Below are 18,826 nucleotides of genomic sequence, written 5' to 3'. Positions count from 1 at the left end.
CCCAACTGCCTGTGGTATTTTTCATATATAAGGGCTAATTCTACTATAGTCCCAAGACAAGGACGAGAAGGGCTGATTTAGGCTCCTTGTGATAATGGGGGAAGTATGCAAGGATAGCAGCTCTGAGTTTTTGACACAATAATGGGTATTTTTTCACACTTATTGAGCAAATATAACAAAAAGCTTTCAATGGTATATGTAAGGGAGTGACTAGGAATTTCATCATAACAGTTTACATAAACTTTTGCCCTGTTCACATTTACATTGTTTCCAATTGTACGGTTTGCTTTTCAACTGCATGAAAACAGCACTACCCAGACAATTGCTGCCAATTTCTAGGTCATTTGTCCATACTGTGTATCAAGAATCAATCGGCGCAACCAAATAACATATCAAATAAAAATATCAAAAAGAACCAGTATGCAGAAAGATGGATTGCCAGCTAAACACTCAAAAATCAATATAGTGCAGCGCAACCTCAAAAATAATTTACCGTATTTATCGGCGTATAACACGCACCCCAAGTTTATTAGGGAAATTTAAGGAAAAAAAACTTGCATTTAAATGCCCATCCATTCAGCCTTATCAGTGTCCATCTGAAGCCTTGTCAGTGTCATTTGCAGCCTTGTCATTGCAACCTGTCCTCATTGCAGCCTTGTCATGCAGCCTGTGCGTCGTTGTCCCCTCAGTGTTAGGTTTTATTTTTAAAAATGGCGCTGCCGAGATGTCCTGTGTATCTCGGTGGCGCCCGGTAGTTCTCGGCCACCTTCAGCCGTTCTCGGCGGCTGTTGGCCACCTTCGGCCGTACTCGGCTGCCTTCGGCCGTACTCGGCGGCTTTCGGCCGCCGAGAAGGACCGAAGGCGGCCGAAAGCTGCCGAGTACGGCCGAAGGTGGCTGAAAGCCGCCCAGAGCCCATAAATCGCGGCGGATCGGCGTATAACATGCACCCGCGATTTCCCCCTGATTTTAAGGGGAAAAAAGTGCGTGTTATACGCCGGTAAATATGAATTGAATAAAATATGCTAGGAGTCTCCTACTGAAGAATTCCCCGCCTTGGACATAACGCATATAGGGGGGGTGGAGCTGAGGGTGTGATGTCACCCTGTGGCCATCTTGGCAAGATGCTGGCTCTCTCTTATACGCACCATACTAGCACTGGTTATAGTGCTTCAGTTTGTAAGTGTGTTTTAACTCCTAGCTGGATTAAACAGTATTTTAAACGGAGAACACTAGGTTCTGTTTCTGCTATTATATGTATGTATGTATGCTGACAATGAGAGAGAACAGGGCTTGAATACCAGGAGATTTAACCCTTGAAGAGGGTAAGTGCTTTTATGACCTGACTGGTAATGCAGGAGTCATATCTCTGAGGTGAACGGCCATTTTTCCACCGGTAGTGGAGACACGAAGAGAACATTTTTATTTTGAAGTTAGATATGACACATTTTTATGATCAGGTGGTGACTGAGTATTTTTGGACTTATATATTATATAATTATATTTTAACATTTTTGGACTTTATTTTAGTAGATTTATTGATTATTTTGAGGTTGGGCTGCACTATATTGATTTTTGCATTTGTTCATACCACTTTATTTTGCTATTGTGTGGCTAAAGCATATGTATGTATATGAAATTGATTGTATTGGTAAGGATATATAAACATACATTCATTCCAATAAAAGTCTGCTAAATTGCTGTTTTTTTTTTTTTCCCCAACCCTTTTGTTGTTGAAACAACTAAGCAATATTGGAATCACAGGCTAAAGCAAACACTGCCTCCTCAAACACACTTGTGTTCCTTTTTCCCTTGTACTTCACAACTACTGCTGTGCATGGATGGTTCCATAGATTTTGATGTAAAGTATTGAAAAAAATGTCTTGCTGCAGGAGCCACTGCTACAGAAAGGAGTTCTTATGCACAGAAGGACATGGTATTGTGTTAGAGGAAACATGGTTTGCTAAAGCCTTGCTGTAATGCCAATACTGCTTAGTTCATTCTGCCCTGTCTTGAATGACGAACAGTGTTTCCTTTGAGGAGTCATGCTGTCAAAAGGCAGAGCATCAGCAAACTGCAGAGAAATGATCTTATGCAGGTAATGCTCTGCTCTAACCCACCTACTAAATGCAGAGTGTGACAGATGAGGTCAGACAAGCACAGCAGAGGATTGCTCTCTACATAAGATACTATACACCGATACAAGAACAATTGAAAGTGTATCTCCCAACAGGAGCCAATGTCGGTAATCCCAGGTAGGGCTGAGCAGGATGTCAGGCTGACAACAGAACTGTTGGCACAGCGTCCTGCTTTTCCCATTAAAGAGAGAAAAAGATGCAAACTAACAATGCTACAATGGTTAGCATTCTGGGGACAGCACAGGAAGTGGGGCACTGTAGGAGTACCAGTGTGTATTATATATTACCAGTTACAGGCAATAAAAATACCGTACTAGATGTAGGTTTACTGGTACTGAGGAATGGATTAAAAGCTAGTTATGTTTTAGGTTTACGTACACTTTTTACACCAAATCCGCTTACATTATAAACTTGTGAATGTGAATGGGTTTTTGGGTAATGGGCAATTTACTCTTATTTTTTAGTCACCTTTTTCAGCGCTGCCATCAAAAATAATCTGAAAGCAACCCTTTCAATTGTGTTTAGATGTTTAAATTGTGCTTTACTCTACTCTAATAAATGCCCTGGGATCTCTAAAAAAAAAAAAAAAAAAAAAGAAAACGGGGTTCTCTTATTTGTAAAGCTGGACTTTTTCTGCAATACTAAATGTAATGCAAATACTAAAGGATGTTTTGCCCCACACTTCCTCTCCTGTCTTCTATAACTCCTTTTGGATACATCCAGTTTATGAAACAGTACAGAGCTGCGGAAGAGATGAACCAGTCCTTGATTGAGTTTTACTGATTAAGCAGGTGTGGGCTTATTGAAACTCCACTTTCCTCATGCTTGTGAAATTAAAGAAAGGACCAGAGTAAAGAATGGTTAAACCTAATGCCAGGGTTTTTTTTTTTTTTTACCTCTTGTGTCTCTAGTGAGGAGGTTTTCATTCGATTCCTGCCTTAAGACAGCAAGTGAAACGAGATCTTGATAGTAAGGAAACTCCTCCTTTTGACAGTGGCCATTGGAACAAATCTCTACTTTTGAGGGTTTACCTCTATTCTTCAAAACCTGAAAATTTTAGATTTTCAGTTGCAAAATGCAAATAGAGAGGGTTACATTTCTCTGTCAGAGGAACAGACAGCAATAAAACTTGACAGAGGATCTAACTATCCAAAATGAGAATAAACAAAATGGCTTTAGATACATTTTAAGAGACACCTTGCTGACAAAGATAGGAGGCTAAAGCACAGACAAGTTCTAATATGCATTGAACATTACTGGATGGAAAGTAAAAATCTGGGTGCAGTGTTAGTGGCTAGGCAAAAGATTCTATGGATCTTTGGAAGTACTTCAATATCCTGCTCTAAGTAGTAAAAGTAATATCAACTTTGTTTATTTTATTCCCGTATCTGTTTGAACCCTCCTGTTTTACAGATGTCACTTTTGTTTAGTGACTTAGTACTGTTTTGGTTGCCCGCTGACTTGCCAGCAAAAGTCTACCACTGCTGATGCAGATAACCCACACTGATTTATGGTTTAGGTATACAAAGTGGAAGGTAAAAGAACAATAGTTTATATTTTACAGGTACTAATAAAGTGCTGTCAATTTACACAGCGTTTACATGTATATTGTACATTTATATCAGCCTTTGTCCTCAAGAAGCCTACCATCTAAGGTCCCTACCTCCTATGCATGCATGCTGTACATAAACTAGGAGCAATTCAGATGAGGGCCAATTAACCTACCAACACGTCTTTAGCATGTTGGGTGGAAACCGGAGTACCAGCCCACACAGACACAGGTGAACATGCAAATTCTGCAGGTAGTGCTGTGGTTGGGATTCAAACCAACAAACCCGAGTGCTGCTAGGTGGAAGGGCTAACCACTTAGCCACTGTGAAAAAGCCAATTGAGTTTATATTTTTTTTAAAAAAAAGCTTCACTTCTCTATAAGCCGATACCCCCTAATATTTTGTATTTTTTTTTTTTAATTGGTATTGCACTGCCATTTTATAAATTTTATTAAAAGAAAGCATCACTGAAGATAGATCTACATGAAATCTGTCTACTCAAATTCTACATATTACAGTATACCTTGTCAAACCCTTTTTTTTTTTCTAGTTGTGAAGAGGTTAATCGGCTTATGCTATTTATAGAAAAGAAGCAATAATTATGTTTTTGTAGACATTATGGACTGTTAAATGTACTTTTGTAGTTCCTACAGTAGTCCCTTTTTTAAATCTTTGGTAGTTCCCAGCTCAAAGGAATAATGGCTATTCTGTTGGCAAGGTCCTATTTTTATTTTATGTATCCCTGCTTTCTTAGTGTGAACTATTGAGTAAACAGGTAGCTGCTGTAAGTCATTACAAAGAACGTTTCTCATTCTTCCATAATCAGAATGTGCAAGAAGACGTCTGTGATCTCAATCTTCCAAACTTTCTTTAAACTGCCAGTGCCTGAATAACAATCCAGTCTCAGTGGTACGGCTGCATGTCTAAGCGTCCCTCTTTTGTCAGTTTCCATTCCACAGAAACTCCTTCTGTAGCTGCATCCATTATTAATGGGGACAACACAAAGGGAAATTCTTTAAATGGAAATGATGAAAGGGAAATGTTCTCTCATTTATTATAATTCAATATGATGATGCGGCTGGTAGATGAACTGCTGGATCCGCTGTTAGTGAGTGACATATTCACATTGCTCTAGTTTGTGTAATGGAGTGAGTTTTATCTACAAAGCGTGTTTATTTCTGCACCACGATAAAGCATATTCTTTTGCAAATACATTCATTCAAGGAAAAGACTGGTGAAATCATTTGCCATAGTGTACAGCATATTGGTAAATTGCAAATGTAAAAAGAAGAAAAAACTTTATTAGCATCTCTGTTTTTCCATTTCTTCTCTTACATGGCAAGTATGCAATTGTCTTCATGTAGTAGGTATACAAAAATCTTTTCTTCTAAAATTGTAGCATGTAGATCTACAGATACAGTACATTATATAAAAGGGGGGGGGGGGGGGTCTATGAAAACATTTTCACAGGAATTAAATACTTTCAGGTTGGTCAAAGTATTTTCAGGTAAGTAGTAGTATGCTGACCATCTTTTATTAATCTAAGTGCACTAAGCTTTATTCTGATTAGTTGGTATAGATAAATGAAGTGTGCACAGTATACTTGTTCTTGGGCCTGCAATAGGCCCCCATTTTTGTTTTGAAATTAAATGTATATTGCTTTTTTTATTTTTGGATAAATCTGTGAAATAATTTTAATGTAAATCTTATCGATGTGTGTGCCTTAGGCTACATTCACACCGGTGATTAAGGCTGGTGTGAATGTAACCTTAATGTATTAAAATTTGTTCTATTTGCAGTTTGTAATTTTTATATGTGCATGAGAGGCACAAATGTGCACATTAAATAGAAAAAAATATAAAATAAATTAGGCCCTGCTATGCTCTGATAAAAAAAAAAATACTATTCCTTTTATATATTCTTTCTGAAGGTGTTAAAGCTAAGTTGCAGTTTAACAGGTAAATACAAACATGTTAAAGTGGTTCGAAAGGGAGGACATTTTGTACTAAAGTGGCTGTAAATCCTTCCATATACCCAGTGAAGTGACTGGCCTTAGGTGATGCACAGAGATTAATCAAATCCTACATAAGTTGTACCTGCAGTATTCTCTTCATCTGTTCAATGTGCAGAATTTATAAAGCTTGTCTGAGAGTTCGGATGGAATGGAGGGGATGGAGACCTGATGTTACACTCTGCAGAGCTCAGTGAGGAGAACTCTGACAGCTCATTGGAGGGAAGGGATACGCACACACCCTCCACACAGGAACAGAGCTGAGGCTGCCAATCAGCTGGCGCTCCCCCCCCATCCCCTTTTTTCACTTGGTGTCAGGAAAACTTGTCAGAAGCTGATAACAAAAAAATGAAGCAGCAGACAGAAATTACACAATTGGTGTTCTGGATTGAGGCAAGCACACACTATAGAGGGATATGCTTTGTTCATATTTCATGTTTGAGGTTTACAGTACAACCACTTTAACCACTTGCTGCCCGCCCACCGCCAAATGACGTAAGAACAGTGCGGTTCTCGTTCTGGGTGGACGGCATATAAAAGCGCACCTGAACGGCCGCGTCCCGTGGAAGTGTGCCGCGCCGTGTCCTATCCTATCCTATCTCTGTAAAGAGCCGCTGATGTGGCTCTTTGACAATGTGATCTGCTGTGTCCAATCACAAAATTAATTTGGGTACAATGTTGCATGGCCGCGCAATTGTCATTTAAAGTGCACAGCGCTGAAAGCTGAAAAATGGGCTGGGCAAGAAGGGGGGTGAAAGTGCCCTGCATTGAGGTGATTAAAGGGGTTCTAAATCCTTGAGGTGGTTGTTAATCCACTCTGTCATCTTCATACAATCCCCTGCCGTCTATACCTTCTTTCAGAGCGCCGCTGCGTGAGGGGCCGAGAAATCCCAGCTGATGTCAGTCGGGAGGAGGGAGATGCGGCCGGTCACGTGAGTGCTGAGAGGCGCTCTGAAACCATGTATAGACAGCATTTTATTTATAAATCCCACACAAGTGCACACAGCATTAGGAGACAGAGGATTGTATAAAAATGTAAATGTTATTTCAGCAGCAGGAGGGGAGGCGTGGGTGCTGTTACTAGCTGACAGGCAGGGAAGGGGGAGAGAATGTAGGAGAGGACAGAGAGCTGCGATGATGGAGGTACATAAACTGACCATGGTGTCAGGGCTTAGCATCCATGATATACTGTGGTCAGTTTACAGGGGGGAGCGCAAAACCAGGCAGGATCAGCTAGGTATTTTGGGTGATACAGAGGGCCAAATTGCATTGCATAGCACAAGCACTGTGCTGTATAACATGCTTTAACCACTTCAGCCTCGATCAAGATTTGGCTGCGCAATGACCAGGCCATTTTTTGTGATATGGCTCCGTGTTGCTTTAACTGACAATTGCGCGGTCGTGCGACGTTTTACCCAAACAAAATTGACGTCCTTTTTTTATTTTTTGCTATAAACAAAAAAGACCATTTAAAAAAATAAAAAAATAAATAAAAAAAAAACTATTTTGAACTTTTTGCTATAATCAATATCCCCAGTTTTTTCTTTTTTTTAAAAAAAAGCACATTTTTTCCTCAGTTTAGGCCGATATGTATTCTTCTACATATTTTTGGTAATAAAAATCTCAATAAGCATATATTAATTGGTTTGCGCAAAAGTTATAGCATCTACAAAATAGGGGAAATAGTTTATGGCATTATTATTATTATTTTTTTTATCGGGACTGCAACATTATGGCGGACAGATCGGACACTTTTGACACGTTTTTGGGACCATTGGCATTTATACAGCGATCAGTGCTGTAAATATGTTCTGATTGCTCTGTAAATGTCAATGGCAGGGGTTAACACTAGGGGGCCATCAAGGGGTTAACTGTTACTTAGTGGATGAGGCTAACTGTGGGGGGATGGGAATGCCTGGGGGATGGGAATGCCTGGGTGGGGAGACCAATTGTTCGTACTTGGATTGCTCTCTTCACCCCTGACAGTATGGAGATCTGTCTGTTTACATTGACAGATCTCCATTCTGTCTCTGTGTTGAGCAATCGCTGGTGCCCGGTGGGCTCCAGTGCCGCGTGCGTGCTCCCCCTAGTGATCAGCTACATCGGTTTCTCCAGGGGAGCCAAACTGCGGTGGCTGGTCGGGCACTGTGTGGTCATGTTTTTTTTTTTTTTATCTTTTAATGCATTCTATGTATTAAGGCAGAAGACCTTCTGTGCTGCAGGATCCCCCCAGCACGCCCCCCTTTTTCTTACATGTCTGCTGTGCCCCCATGGAAAGCAGCTTTCTGTGGGCACACCTGTCAAAGACAAGAGCGGGAGATCAGGGCTGCTCTGTGCAAAAGCATTACACAGAGCAGGTATGACATGTTTGTTATGTAAAAAAAAAAAACAAAAGGGGAAAAAAAAAGGAGGTTTAATGTCACTTTAATGCATTCCTTGCATTGAGACAGAAAATGTCCCAGCACTGTAGATGTATCACCCTCCCACCACCCTATATACTTACCTGAGTCCTATCTCCATCCAGCACTGTGCCTGTCTGCAATCATGCCTATTTGTGTTCCTGTCTTCGCAGACCTTTCATCTGCCTGCTCAGCAGGGATCAGCGGAGTCACACAGTTGGCACATTTTGCTCCTGATTAGAGACTTCATCTAGCTCAGATATTCAAGGCTGAATAAGGCCTCGTTTAGACATGTGGCACCCTCTGAAGAGTGATACCTGTTGGTTGGATGTTCAGAAGGCATTTGACAAGTGGTATAACACCTACTCGCCACCTGATTTAACCCTTAAAACACCGCACCAACGTGCTGCAATCACGTTCATTCAGTTAAATGAGTCACGTTCAGTAGGTAGCATTGCCCAGCCAACACAACAGCGGGGATAAATGTTGCCATAAGAAAAAAAAGAAAGGACAAGGCCTTCCAAAGGGGCCACAATAACAGGAAACTACGGTTGAATTACATTTTTATTTAGAAAAAAAAAAAAAACAATAATAGCTTGTTTCAGGCAGGGAAGACACTGGATCCAACACCTTGATCAAGTACCCAAGGGGATAACCCGGGGACTTCAGGAGTGGAGCATGGTTCAGAAAGGATGGTTTGGAGGTATGAGGAGACACGGATATGGGCGAGAGTATCTTACATTGCTATTATTCAGCTGAACTTGCTGATTAGCTGAGGACTGACAACACCGACTCCCCTGCTGTGTTCCTCCAACCCCCCCCCCCCCCCCCCAAAACCTAACTGTGATGGATCAGTAAACTTTTTAAATGAGTATTACACTTTAAGAAGTTTTACCCCCACAGCCTTGCTTACTGAACACGGCAGCCTTTACAATTAAGCCACCCGTGCCTCCAACAGACAAATGAGAGCCCCCTACTCCTAGGTGCCACAGTTGAAGTTGTGTACTAGGACAGCCCATGATATATCCACTTGTTTATGTGCATCCACATTTCAATCAGTTTACAGCTACAAATCTGGTTTGGGATGACCATAATCCACTGCTTAAGAAGGAGGACGATAGTATATATAATATATTGATCAACAATACTTTAATCAACTCTCATCCTTTGAGCTGTGTATATGTCTGATTGTGTAGATGTATGTGCAGCTGCGATTTCTTTTTTTAAATGACAATGTTGTCTTTTTTTTTAATGTTTTGGAAGTTTACACTCAGACGGCTATTTTTTTTTATTTTGTCATATTTGATATTATGGCATGTGTTTTTTTCTGAATAACATTTTATTAAATTCAACCGTAGTGTTCGGTTACTGCGACTGCTTTGGAAGGCCTTGTCCTTTCTTTTTTTCTTTGTATGCAGTTTTTGTGGTCACATGGACTGTGCCATGTTGTTGATACTACATGGTGAAAGGTTGAAGCAATTACTATATTATCTAAATAGTTGTATGCTAATAGTACGGTAGATCCGGGCACCACAAATTTTTTTGATAAATGTTGCCATGCAAAGCAGATGCAACTTATGTACCCCTTATCCTTGGTCCCTTTGTAGTTTAAATGAGTGCAGAAAAAAAAAATGCACTTTAACCACCCCCTGGTCGCAAGTGTAAATAAGGCTTAAGAGTTGAGTCAAGTGCAAAGCTCCCCCAAGTGGTTCATTTTCAAATACTGTATCTCTAATGAATCCTATACCAAAATACGGAAAAGCAAGCAATGGAAATGCCACTTAAAATGTAAACTGCATATAATATTAGCAATATTTTATTTTTTAAACTGTATGGCCACTAAAAGATGTCTGTCAGTTACAAGAGGAAGAAAACCACTTTCTAGTCTATATGTAAATGTTTTCACACAAACTTTGCATAGCTTACTGGCAGGATTCACCATTTTGTTTTCCCTATGAATTCCATTAGAAAAATCTGTGAATCTTGGGTGAAAAACAAAAACAAAACTATAAATAGCCCCGATGTATGTAATATAAATGAAATGTATATGGACATTTTGTTTTTTAGCATGGTTATCCAATATGTGGGTAAAAAATAACTTTGCTAAAGAAGACTGCAAATGGCTTTATATTTCAGCCCCAATAGCATAATACCTAGTGCACACAATGAGAAAATCGGACAAAAAATATTAATTTTGAGCGATCCGATTATAATTTGTTTGTACACAGCTTTTGAGAGCCAATCGTGCCAGTTCATGTGAAATTATCTGAAGAGATAAACCCGAAAACATTTCTTGTACGATACCAGATCACATGATTGTTTAATCAGTACAGTATTTGTCTGGAAAAATTGAGTGACCAAGACTGTGCATGCTCGGAAATGAAAGACTACATTACAATACAACACATTACATCACTTTTGAAGTTGTATTCTGTCGTATGAGAATTTTAGTAACTTTAGTAACCTCTTCTTTTTCGATATGAGACTAGTATGCAAAAAAATAAAAATGGACGCTCATTCATCCGATAATCTCATCGTGTGTACGAAGCATTAATGGGTTTACAAATGGTGGGTGTAGTGCTCATCATTTCCACAGAACAAAATTGTTCCACAGAACAAAATTGCTTCAGGTTCAAAAAGTTATACATTTATTTATTCCTCCCCCCCCATAAAGCATCATTGTTGCAGTCTATATATGTGCCAGTATGTACGTTCATGAGTGTATTATATAGTGTACATGAAATACTATATGTTAAATGATTTTATACGTTATGTATATATACTTGCAAGAACAGCGGGCAAGGCTAATGTTTTCTCTTCTGCTATGCTGCTCGTAAACTTCTGGTGCACAGACCTGTGTTCTGATCAGCAGGCGTGAAGCAAGTATGCTCGACAATCCTTAGGTATGCTGCAGATTGATTCCTTGCAGGCCTGGACAGCTGGAAATCCTGCTTCCTGTGCCAATTTCAGGCAAGATGTGTAGCTTTTTTTTTCAAAAGATGTTGTTTGGCTCCCTTAACCATTCAGGGAGCAATTTTAGCGTCTCTATTAATTGTGCCAGGTTGTTTGAAAAGCTGTTTAATAATTAAGTGAAATAAATACTTCAATGCCAGAGATACTAAGGATGCCCATTCACAGCCAGCTTAGTGTATTGACTTGTAAAAAAAGCATTTAACCAATTTTTGATTAAGATAACCGGAATTGCTTCATTCATAGTGAGAACACATACATGAAGAAGTTTGTCTGAAGAATAAAGTGCTTTGTCACGTAATGATGGTCTGGAAACATGTTTTGAGTAAAAACAATTCCTGAAGGCTTTAATTAAACAATTGGTTTTTTTCCTCTTAATTTGCATTACACTTCTTTCAGCAAGTTAGTAATTTTAGTACGAGGTATGGTTTTCTTGAATCGTGTATGAACCCGAGATAATTTTGTGGAACTTGACTGAGGTCCATTCAAAAATACATTTATTGTCAATGAAAGACTTTTTTTTTTTTTTCCTCTTCCATTTTGGTATTCTTTAAATATTTGTAATTTTCCTCTTGTATCAGGTTTAGTATGTGGTTTGAGGCCACTGACATTTGTCATTAATTTTTCCTGGCCTTTATTTTCTAAATATTTATAGAAAATGATAATCAGAATTGAGCATTTGTTGAAGGTGCTTTTTACCTAGATATATATTCTCGTCCATCTAGCAACACTATGATCATCAGCTTCAATACTTACCATGACATTACCTGCATGGAGTTTGCATGTTCTTCCTGTGCCTGTCTGGGTTTCCTCCCACACTACAAAGACACGCTGCATAGGGTAATTGGCTCCCTTCTAAATTGACCCTACTTTATGATTGTAGGCCTGGTGTTGTTGCTTACAAAAACTTTTCTCAGGGGAGGTTTCAAAGCTCCCATATTAGTGCTAACAATTCATAATTCCAACTTAAAGTGGAGTTCCACTCAAAAGTGGAACTTCCGCTTATCTTTCGGACCTCAACAGCGGCGAGATACGTCAGACGTTCAGCCCCCCCCCCCCCTCCTCCCTCTTCTTTCCTCTGCTGCCGGGCCTGTAAAAAAGCACAGTGCGCTTCGCACATGCGCAGTAGGGGCCCGGCTTCTGGGTTCCCTTATTGGCAATGGATCGCGGCAGCACCTGGCAGTCAATGTAAATATTGGCTGGGGTGCCGACATCGCTGGATTCCAGAAAGTAAGTGTAACAATATTAAAAGTGGTTGTACAGTATGTGTAGCTGCTGACTTTTTTAACTTTTTGGAGGGGTGGGGGCAGAACTCTGCTTTAAACCTGGTAGACACAGGTAGTTTTTACTCGTTAAACCCAGCGGCGAAAAAAACAAAAAACAAAAACAAAACTGAGAATCTGCTGTACTGGTACCGTGATCTCCCCGCTGTGCTATTGTATTCTAACAGGGGGAACCAGAACACACAGTTCATTGCTCTCAGCCACTGATCGAATGCCATTCGGCTGCTGGTTTTCCACAACCAGCTTCTCTCGGACAAGGAGCTGTACACATGGGCTGAAAGTATGTCGGTAACTGCCCAACCGACCGTTTTCACCCAAGGTTTGGCCTGTGTGTACCTAGCATTAGGCTAAAGGAAGCAAAATCCTGAACGCTCTTTGGTTTACTAGTGATTTCGTTTGTCTAGCGAACATAGGAACCTGTAAGAGTATATTTCCATATGGGTTAAAAGAATTAAGGTAAATGTTACAAATATATGAAATGTAATATGTTAATGTAATTTACAGCTGAACTTTAGCCTTGCCTTCAGTTTTTCGCAGTTGTACAGGGTCCTCTACTGTATTGAAATTGCTTACTCTAATTTCACAGCATGTGAGCTTCTCACACTGTGCATTTGAAGCTGCAGAAAACCAGGTAGAGCATGCCTCATTTTCTAGTTTTAAGACATCCAGTATCCTCTAGCTCTTTCGTCTCTAGCCCGACAGCTCCTAGCCAGCACCTGTATTTCAGTTCTTGTAATAATGGAGGTTCAGTAGCACATATGGGCATCGCCTGGAGCAAGTCTGCATGCAAATGCACATTTTAATATATGTAAATTTCCACCCAAGAGCCAGTGAACTACTTGATTCTTCCCTTGAGAAAAGTACTGAGGCAGGGTGCTGTACTTTTTTTTTCCAAGAGGAAGTAAACTCTCAAACTACAGCCACTGTAATCCAGCCCAAATCGCATATTACTTACTGTTTAAAGAAACTTTAAAAGACTTGTTTCCAGGGGTTAGGCAGTGCTATCTTAAGTATTGTTTTCTGAGTCCACAGTGGAGTGTATTTCCGCCCTTACATTAAGCACTTCCTGTACTGTTAACCAAGCCTCCTTCTCGATCCAGTTTCTATGGCAACCCTGCTTCCCTGTTCATAGCTGACTTGTTTTATTTCATAGTATTTACTTGTGCTGATTATCTAGTGTTTGCCTTTTGTCAGTCTTTTCAGCTTCAGCTGATAAGAACGCAGTAATGCTGTCCGATGCCCTGGTTTGCACTGCATGTGATGTCTTGTGGTCACATGGGGTATAGGAGGAAGCTCTGAGTGATTCTGCAGTCTCCTGGGATTTCAGTGTTGTGTGCCAGAGGAAGTCCTGATAATAGATAGACAAGTACACAGAGTGTGCCGTAAATCATGGGAGATCTGGGCATGCTCAGTGACGTCATTTTAAAGAACAAAAAGGATTACAACAATACTAAGCAAGTAAGGAGATATCTACAAGCAGTGTTCATTAGGGTTTTTTATGCTGATTTACATGGGACAAATTTGTGGGGGAGAGTTTACAACCACTTTCAGCAAGCCATGTACAGCACCCTGTCATTCCCTATCACTGGCCAGGGTCTGCCTGCATAAAGTGCAGAGACTCCATAATGAACTTTGGGTCTAAAATGAGGTATGAAATTAAAGTTTTACAGTATATAAAAATTATATTAGCATATTGATTAGGAGGAAGATAGAAAACAGGAAGGTAACATCTAGACAGGTAAAACATCATCCTAAGTAATGTAAGTTGCTTTAATTAAAATACTACTTGGTAATGCTGCCATGAAGGTCCTAGTCTAGGCATTTCCTGTTATGGTGTCCCTGGCTCCTAGCCGCTTTTTTATTTTGAGACACCCTGTCACACGTGCTTCCGGGAGCACAAGCAGTTGTGCCAATGCTTACTGCACAGGCATGTTCAGCTGTTGTTGCCATCAAACAGGCTGCACTAAGCTATAAAAAAGAATGAAAACCATGTTTTCTAAAAGAAAACCTGGTCAGTTTTGTTTACGATATACAGTCCTTTGGCAAACTTAATGTCCTGTTTTTCTTGTTTGGTCAGATAAGAATATTCTATAGAATGTGCTTATTCTAGTTGTAGAGGGTACACAGACTCCCAAAAAGATATTGGGAGACATAAATGTCTCTGTTGAAACTTTAAAATATAATTATTTAATTTTTGTTTTTGTAGCTGAAAATTAAAGTAACCTGATAGAATATTTTCTCTTAGAATTGATGTTAAATATTTGTGTGAATTGGTTGCAAAAGAGACTTCTATCAAATGTCAAACATTCTCCTAATTTAAAATGTTTGTTAAGCTATTTTTTTCTGGTTTTGGATAGAGCAGGGAAGGATTAGATCTCCTGTCAGACTTTTACTCTCTGGGGCTTGGTTAGGTGGATTTCTCATCACTTCCTGTTCGACAGGCTAATGTTTCAACAGATACGAGTTGAGAGAATCTACACGGCTTAGCTTCTTTAGAGGAACTCATTATGGTTTGCGTAGTGTGACTGAAAGCTCTGTTACATCATGTTCATTGGGACTAAATTACAGGGACAGTTGGAAGCGGGCTACATTAGCAATCCTGTTGCTAGCAAAAGAATCGCCAAGAGTACTCACTTGCTCCTAAAAATGAATATATGATATTTTAGCTTTTTGTTTGTTTTATAAATGCTTAATTTTTATTTATTTTTTAGGCTGACAAAGAATTTGTATGGTCATTGTGGAAGCGTCTTCAAGTGGCTAATCCAGACTTGACTCAAGCAATTTCCCTAGTCGTAGAGAGGTAAGGCCATGTGATAAAGAAAATTGTATACACTCAACATTACTTGTGGTCATATTGCTTTTCTAGTTCACATGTAAGTTATAGAAGCCTTTTTTTTTTTTAATTAACATCTCACACCAAAATTCAGAACAAGGAAAGAATGACCACTAAAAACTTGAACCATCTGTCACAATTCAAATCAAATTGCTGTTGCTCTGAAGAAAGGAAAAATCATTTTGATCCTGTAAAAACCTTTGACAGTTTGAAAGATCTCTTTAAAATGTGAGATCATTTTCTGATTAACATTTAAAGAGGATCTTCAGTCTTTAAAAAAAAATAAAAAATACTGTAGCAGCTGACTTTATATAAAAGGACACTTACCTGTCCAGGGGTCCAGCACCGCCCTCACCCAGGCCGATTGTTCACTGGTCTTCGGGTCCCCAGCTCCAGCCTGTTTCATCTGGGAAGCAAGCTGTGACTCCTTGCGCCTTTTACAACCGGCTTTGTGCTGCACTGTGCGGTCCCACAGCTTCCTGGGACATGTGGTGTGTCCCAAGAGGCTGCAGGCGGGAAGGTGGGGTGGTGGCGTCCACACATAGGTGGAATCTCCTAGGTGATCTGACCATAAGTGGGTACTTAATAAAACTCCTGGGGGGGGAGAGACATAGAGTGGAACTTTATCTTTTTAGGTTGAAGTTCTGCTTTCACTGTTGATATTGTACTGTTGCCTGCTTGTTGTATTTAGGACTCCATAATAATTATTGCAACCGTATCATGTTTTGGATGATTTTTGCTCTCCTCTGATGTTTACTTTTGTATTTTTTATTTTGCAGCAGCATTTGAGGGCAGCTCCACTAAAGCTGGCCATTCACCAACTATTTTTATTTTTCACTCAAACAGTGCGTTAATTGAAAGAAAATGGCTCAATTCTCCCATCCACACACTCGATGTGGATGGTGGAATTCTTCCCACTGAGCCACTGTTTTCTGACAGCGAAGAGCCTTCACCACCATCGGAATACTCTCATCAGCACTGCTGGCTATAGCCAGCGGTGTTAAGTAAGAAAAAACTTTTTACAACAGACTGCTTGTACACAAATCAATCAACTTCACAACCAGCCTGCTCATACATGGATCGAAATTTGTCTGGTCCCTGTTGAACTGGCCAAATTTTGATCCATGTATGGCTGGCTTAAGGCCCTCTTCACATGAGCAATACTGCTGACTATGTGGTGCATTCGTTTGCCAGTAGTGTTGGTCCAGGATCACCTGCTGATCAGGAGGAGATATGCCACCTCCTGCATGCCCATTTGAAGAGGGACTTCACACTGAAATCCCTCTTTTCCATGTTGCAACTAAATCTATTAGACGTGGTTGCAGTGCAGCCCCATTTACTTCTATTAGGAGGCATTGAGAAGTAGTATCGCCTGCTGAACCCTGCATGGCCTACTTTTTTCCATGATGAAAGGCCTCACCATTGTTACAGTGTGTAGATAGCCATCTGGTGGCAATAGGGCAGGATTTGATAGGCAGTTGAGGCGTGATTAAAATGGGCCTCAACCACCTAGTTTTGGCAGTTCCGCTGAAACGGATTTGCCTACACATGATCACACCAAAGTCCGATCGTTTAGAGTACGGTGATGTACAACACATACAACGGGACTAGAAAAAGGAAGTTAAATAGCTAGTAGCCAATAGCTACCCCTGTGTCATTTTCGATCCATCGGAACAACATACATATTAACGTTTTTTCCGATAGAAATTAATTCCGTCGGAAAGATTTAAAACATGTTCTATTTCTGGGTCCATCAGAATTTAAAAAAACAAAACAGTCCACTGAAGCCCACACACAATCGGAATATCTGGTGAAATTATTTTGTCTGACTTTTTCTGCCGGAAAGTCTGATCGTGTGTACATGACATAAGAGTTTAGCAAAGGCTAGTGTAATTTCTACTCGCCTATGTACCACTGTATGATCTGCCACTTCCTGTTCCTGATAAAAGCACTGTTTAATAGTGTGGTTGCTGAGATTTCTGCCACATGTCTGTAGGGCAGACACATAGAGGAAACGGAGAGGTTAAAATGGAAGCAGTCCCAAAGTAACTTGTATTAGGACTTTTAAATGAATGTGTAAGTAGGGGCATGAGATGAATGGGATGTGTACATTACACTATTTCCCCTGTATCAGTGATGTGTTCTTAGCAGTGTTCTTTAAAATAGCATGCAGATCCATGTATACCATTTCTTCAAGTACAAACAAGACTGTCAATCAGCTGTAAAAATTGAAGTATTGTTGAAATGTGTTTATTGTTTCTGAGTTGCCTAAATTCAGTGTTTAGAGAAAGGTGAGCACACATACCGGTGCATTGTATTCCTCTGTGTAGTTATATTGAATATTCAGAAATAAATAGAAAAATAAGATTCGTCTTTGCTGTGCAAATGAGCAAAAGCCGTGGGGACATGTGAAAACCTCCAGGTATTTCTACCAAGCCATTGTAACAATCTATAATGTACTTTCCAACTACTTGAAAGACTATTGATCTTTGTAATATGCAAACAGGGTCACTTGTTTTCTTTGTTGCTGTGTGATTCTATCACAGAAGTAGGTAACAGAAAGCGCTTGCTTAAATCCACCTGGACTAATCTTCTGCGCAGGATGTGTTCAGGGTAGTACTCGGCTCAGCCCTATTCATCTCATATCCTAATTTGAGCAAGATGTGACAGTGTGCTCTGTGCATCTGTGAATAGTCATTTACATGTTCCTAAATTTTTATTGTTCTAGTTATTGGGTTATTCCTTTAAAGTAAAACTTTGTCGTTCTCCATATTTGCATACATTTGATATTTAATGGCATGGCAGAGAGTAAATATTTTGCAAAAGATATCCAGTGTATTTCATGTTCTATGACTTCAAATTAGCACTGTCCCCAGTTAGAACTGGTCTTGTTTGATGATAGCTTGTTAACAGCTTGGAGTGGAGTGGCCTTATATCCCAATAGATAAAGCAATGAGCCTGATTTAAAGTGATGCTAGTCTCCTTTTTTTCTTTTCATAAATAACAAACCTGTCATACTTACCTGCTCTGTAAAATGGTTTTGCACAGAGCAGCCTGGGCCCTGCTCTTCTCGGATCCCTCTTCTTTGCTCCAACCCCTCCCTCCAGTCAAGTGCCCTCACAGCAAGCAGCTTGCTATGGGGGCACTCAAGCCGAGCCGGAGCTCCGTGTGTCCATTCAGACATGGAACCACGGTTCGACCCTGCCCTCTCTCTCTCCTGACTAGCTAACTGACCTTGATAGCAGCGGGAGCCAATGGCGCCGCTGCTGTGTCTCAGCCAATCAGGAGGGAGAGATGGCCGAGGCACTCGTGCACATCACTGGATAGAGATGGGCACAGGTAGGCATGGGGGGTGGTTTATCGTAATGCATTAAAGTGGATGTAAACCTGATTTATGACATTTGAGGTGGGCAAATATATTTGCAGTGTCTTGTTATCTCTCTTCAAAGCACTATGTCCCATAGCTGTCTCCTGCTCCTGTCTTCTGTCATCAGCCTGATAACTTCTGACAAGGTTTCCGTCACATATATGATAAAAGCAGTCAGAGTTTTGTGTTGGGGAGGATGCTATAAATACATTAGCAGAGCCCTGAACTATTCAACAATCAGCTCTGAAAGTCTCTACCTATGAGGAGAGGGGGGTGT

General features: G+C 40.2%; 1 protein-coding gene across 2 annotated transcripts in view; it reads left to right on the top strand.

The window, feature by feature from the left end:
• The window catches only part of CNTLN (centlein), a 580,120-nt gene that overhangs the window by 10,493 nt on the left and 550,801 nt on the right, over positions 1-18,826 (top strand). For both annotated transcript variants that reach the window (XM_077475235.1, XM_077475234.1), the window contains exon 3: positions 15,061-15,149. In XM_077475235.1, the coding sequence (XP_077331361.1) occupies positions 15,061-15,149 (89 nt within the window). The remainder of the gene's footprint in view (positions 1-15,060; positions 15,150-18,826) is intronic.

Source organism: Lithobates pipiens, unplaced genomic scaffold (assembly GCF_037356315.1).
Source record: "Lithobates pipiens isolate NorthernLeopardFrog02 unplaced genomic scaffold, aLitPip1_a1.2 Scaffold_13, whole genome shotgun sequence".
NCBI classification, from domain to species: domain Eukaryota; kingdom Metazoa; phylum Chordata; class Amphibia; order Anura; family Ranidae; genus Lithobates; species Lithobates pipiens.
Note: the sequence above shows the minus strand (reverse complement) of the source record. Positions and strands in the feature narration are given on the sequence as shown.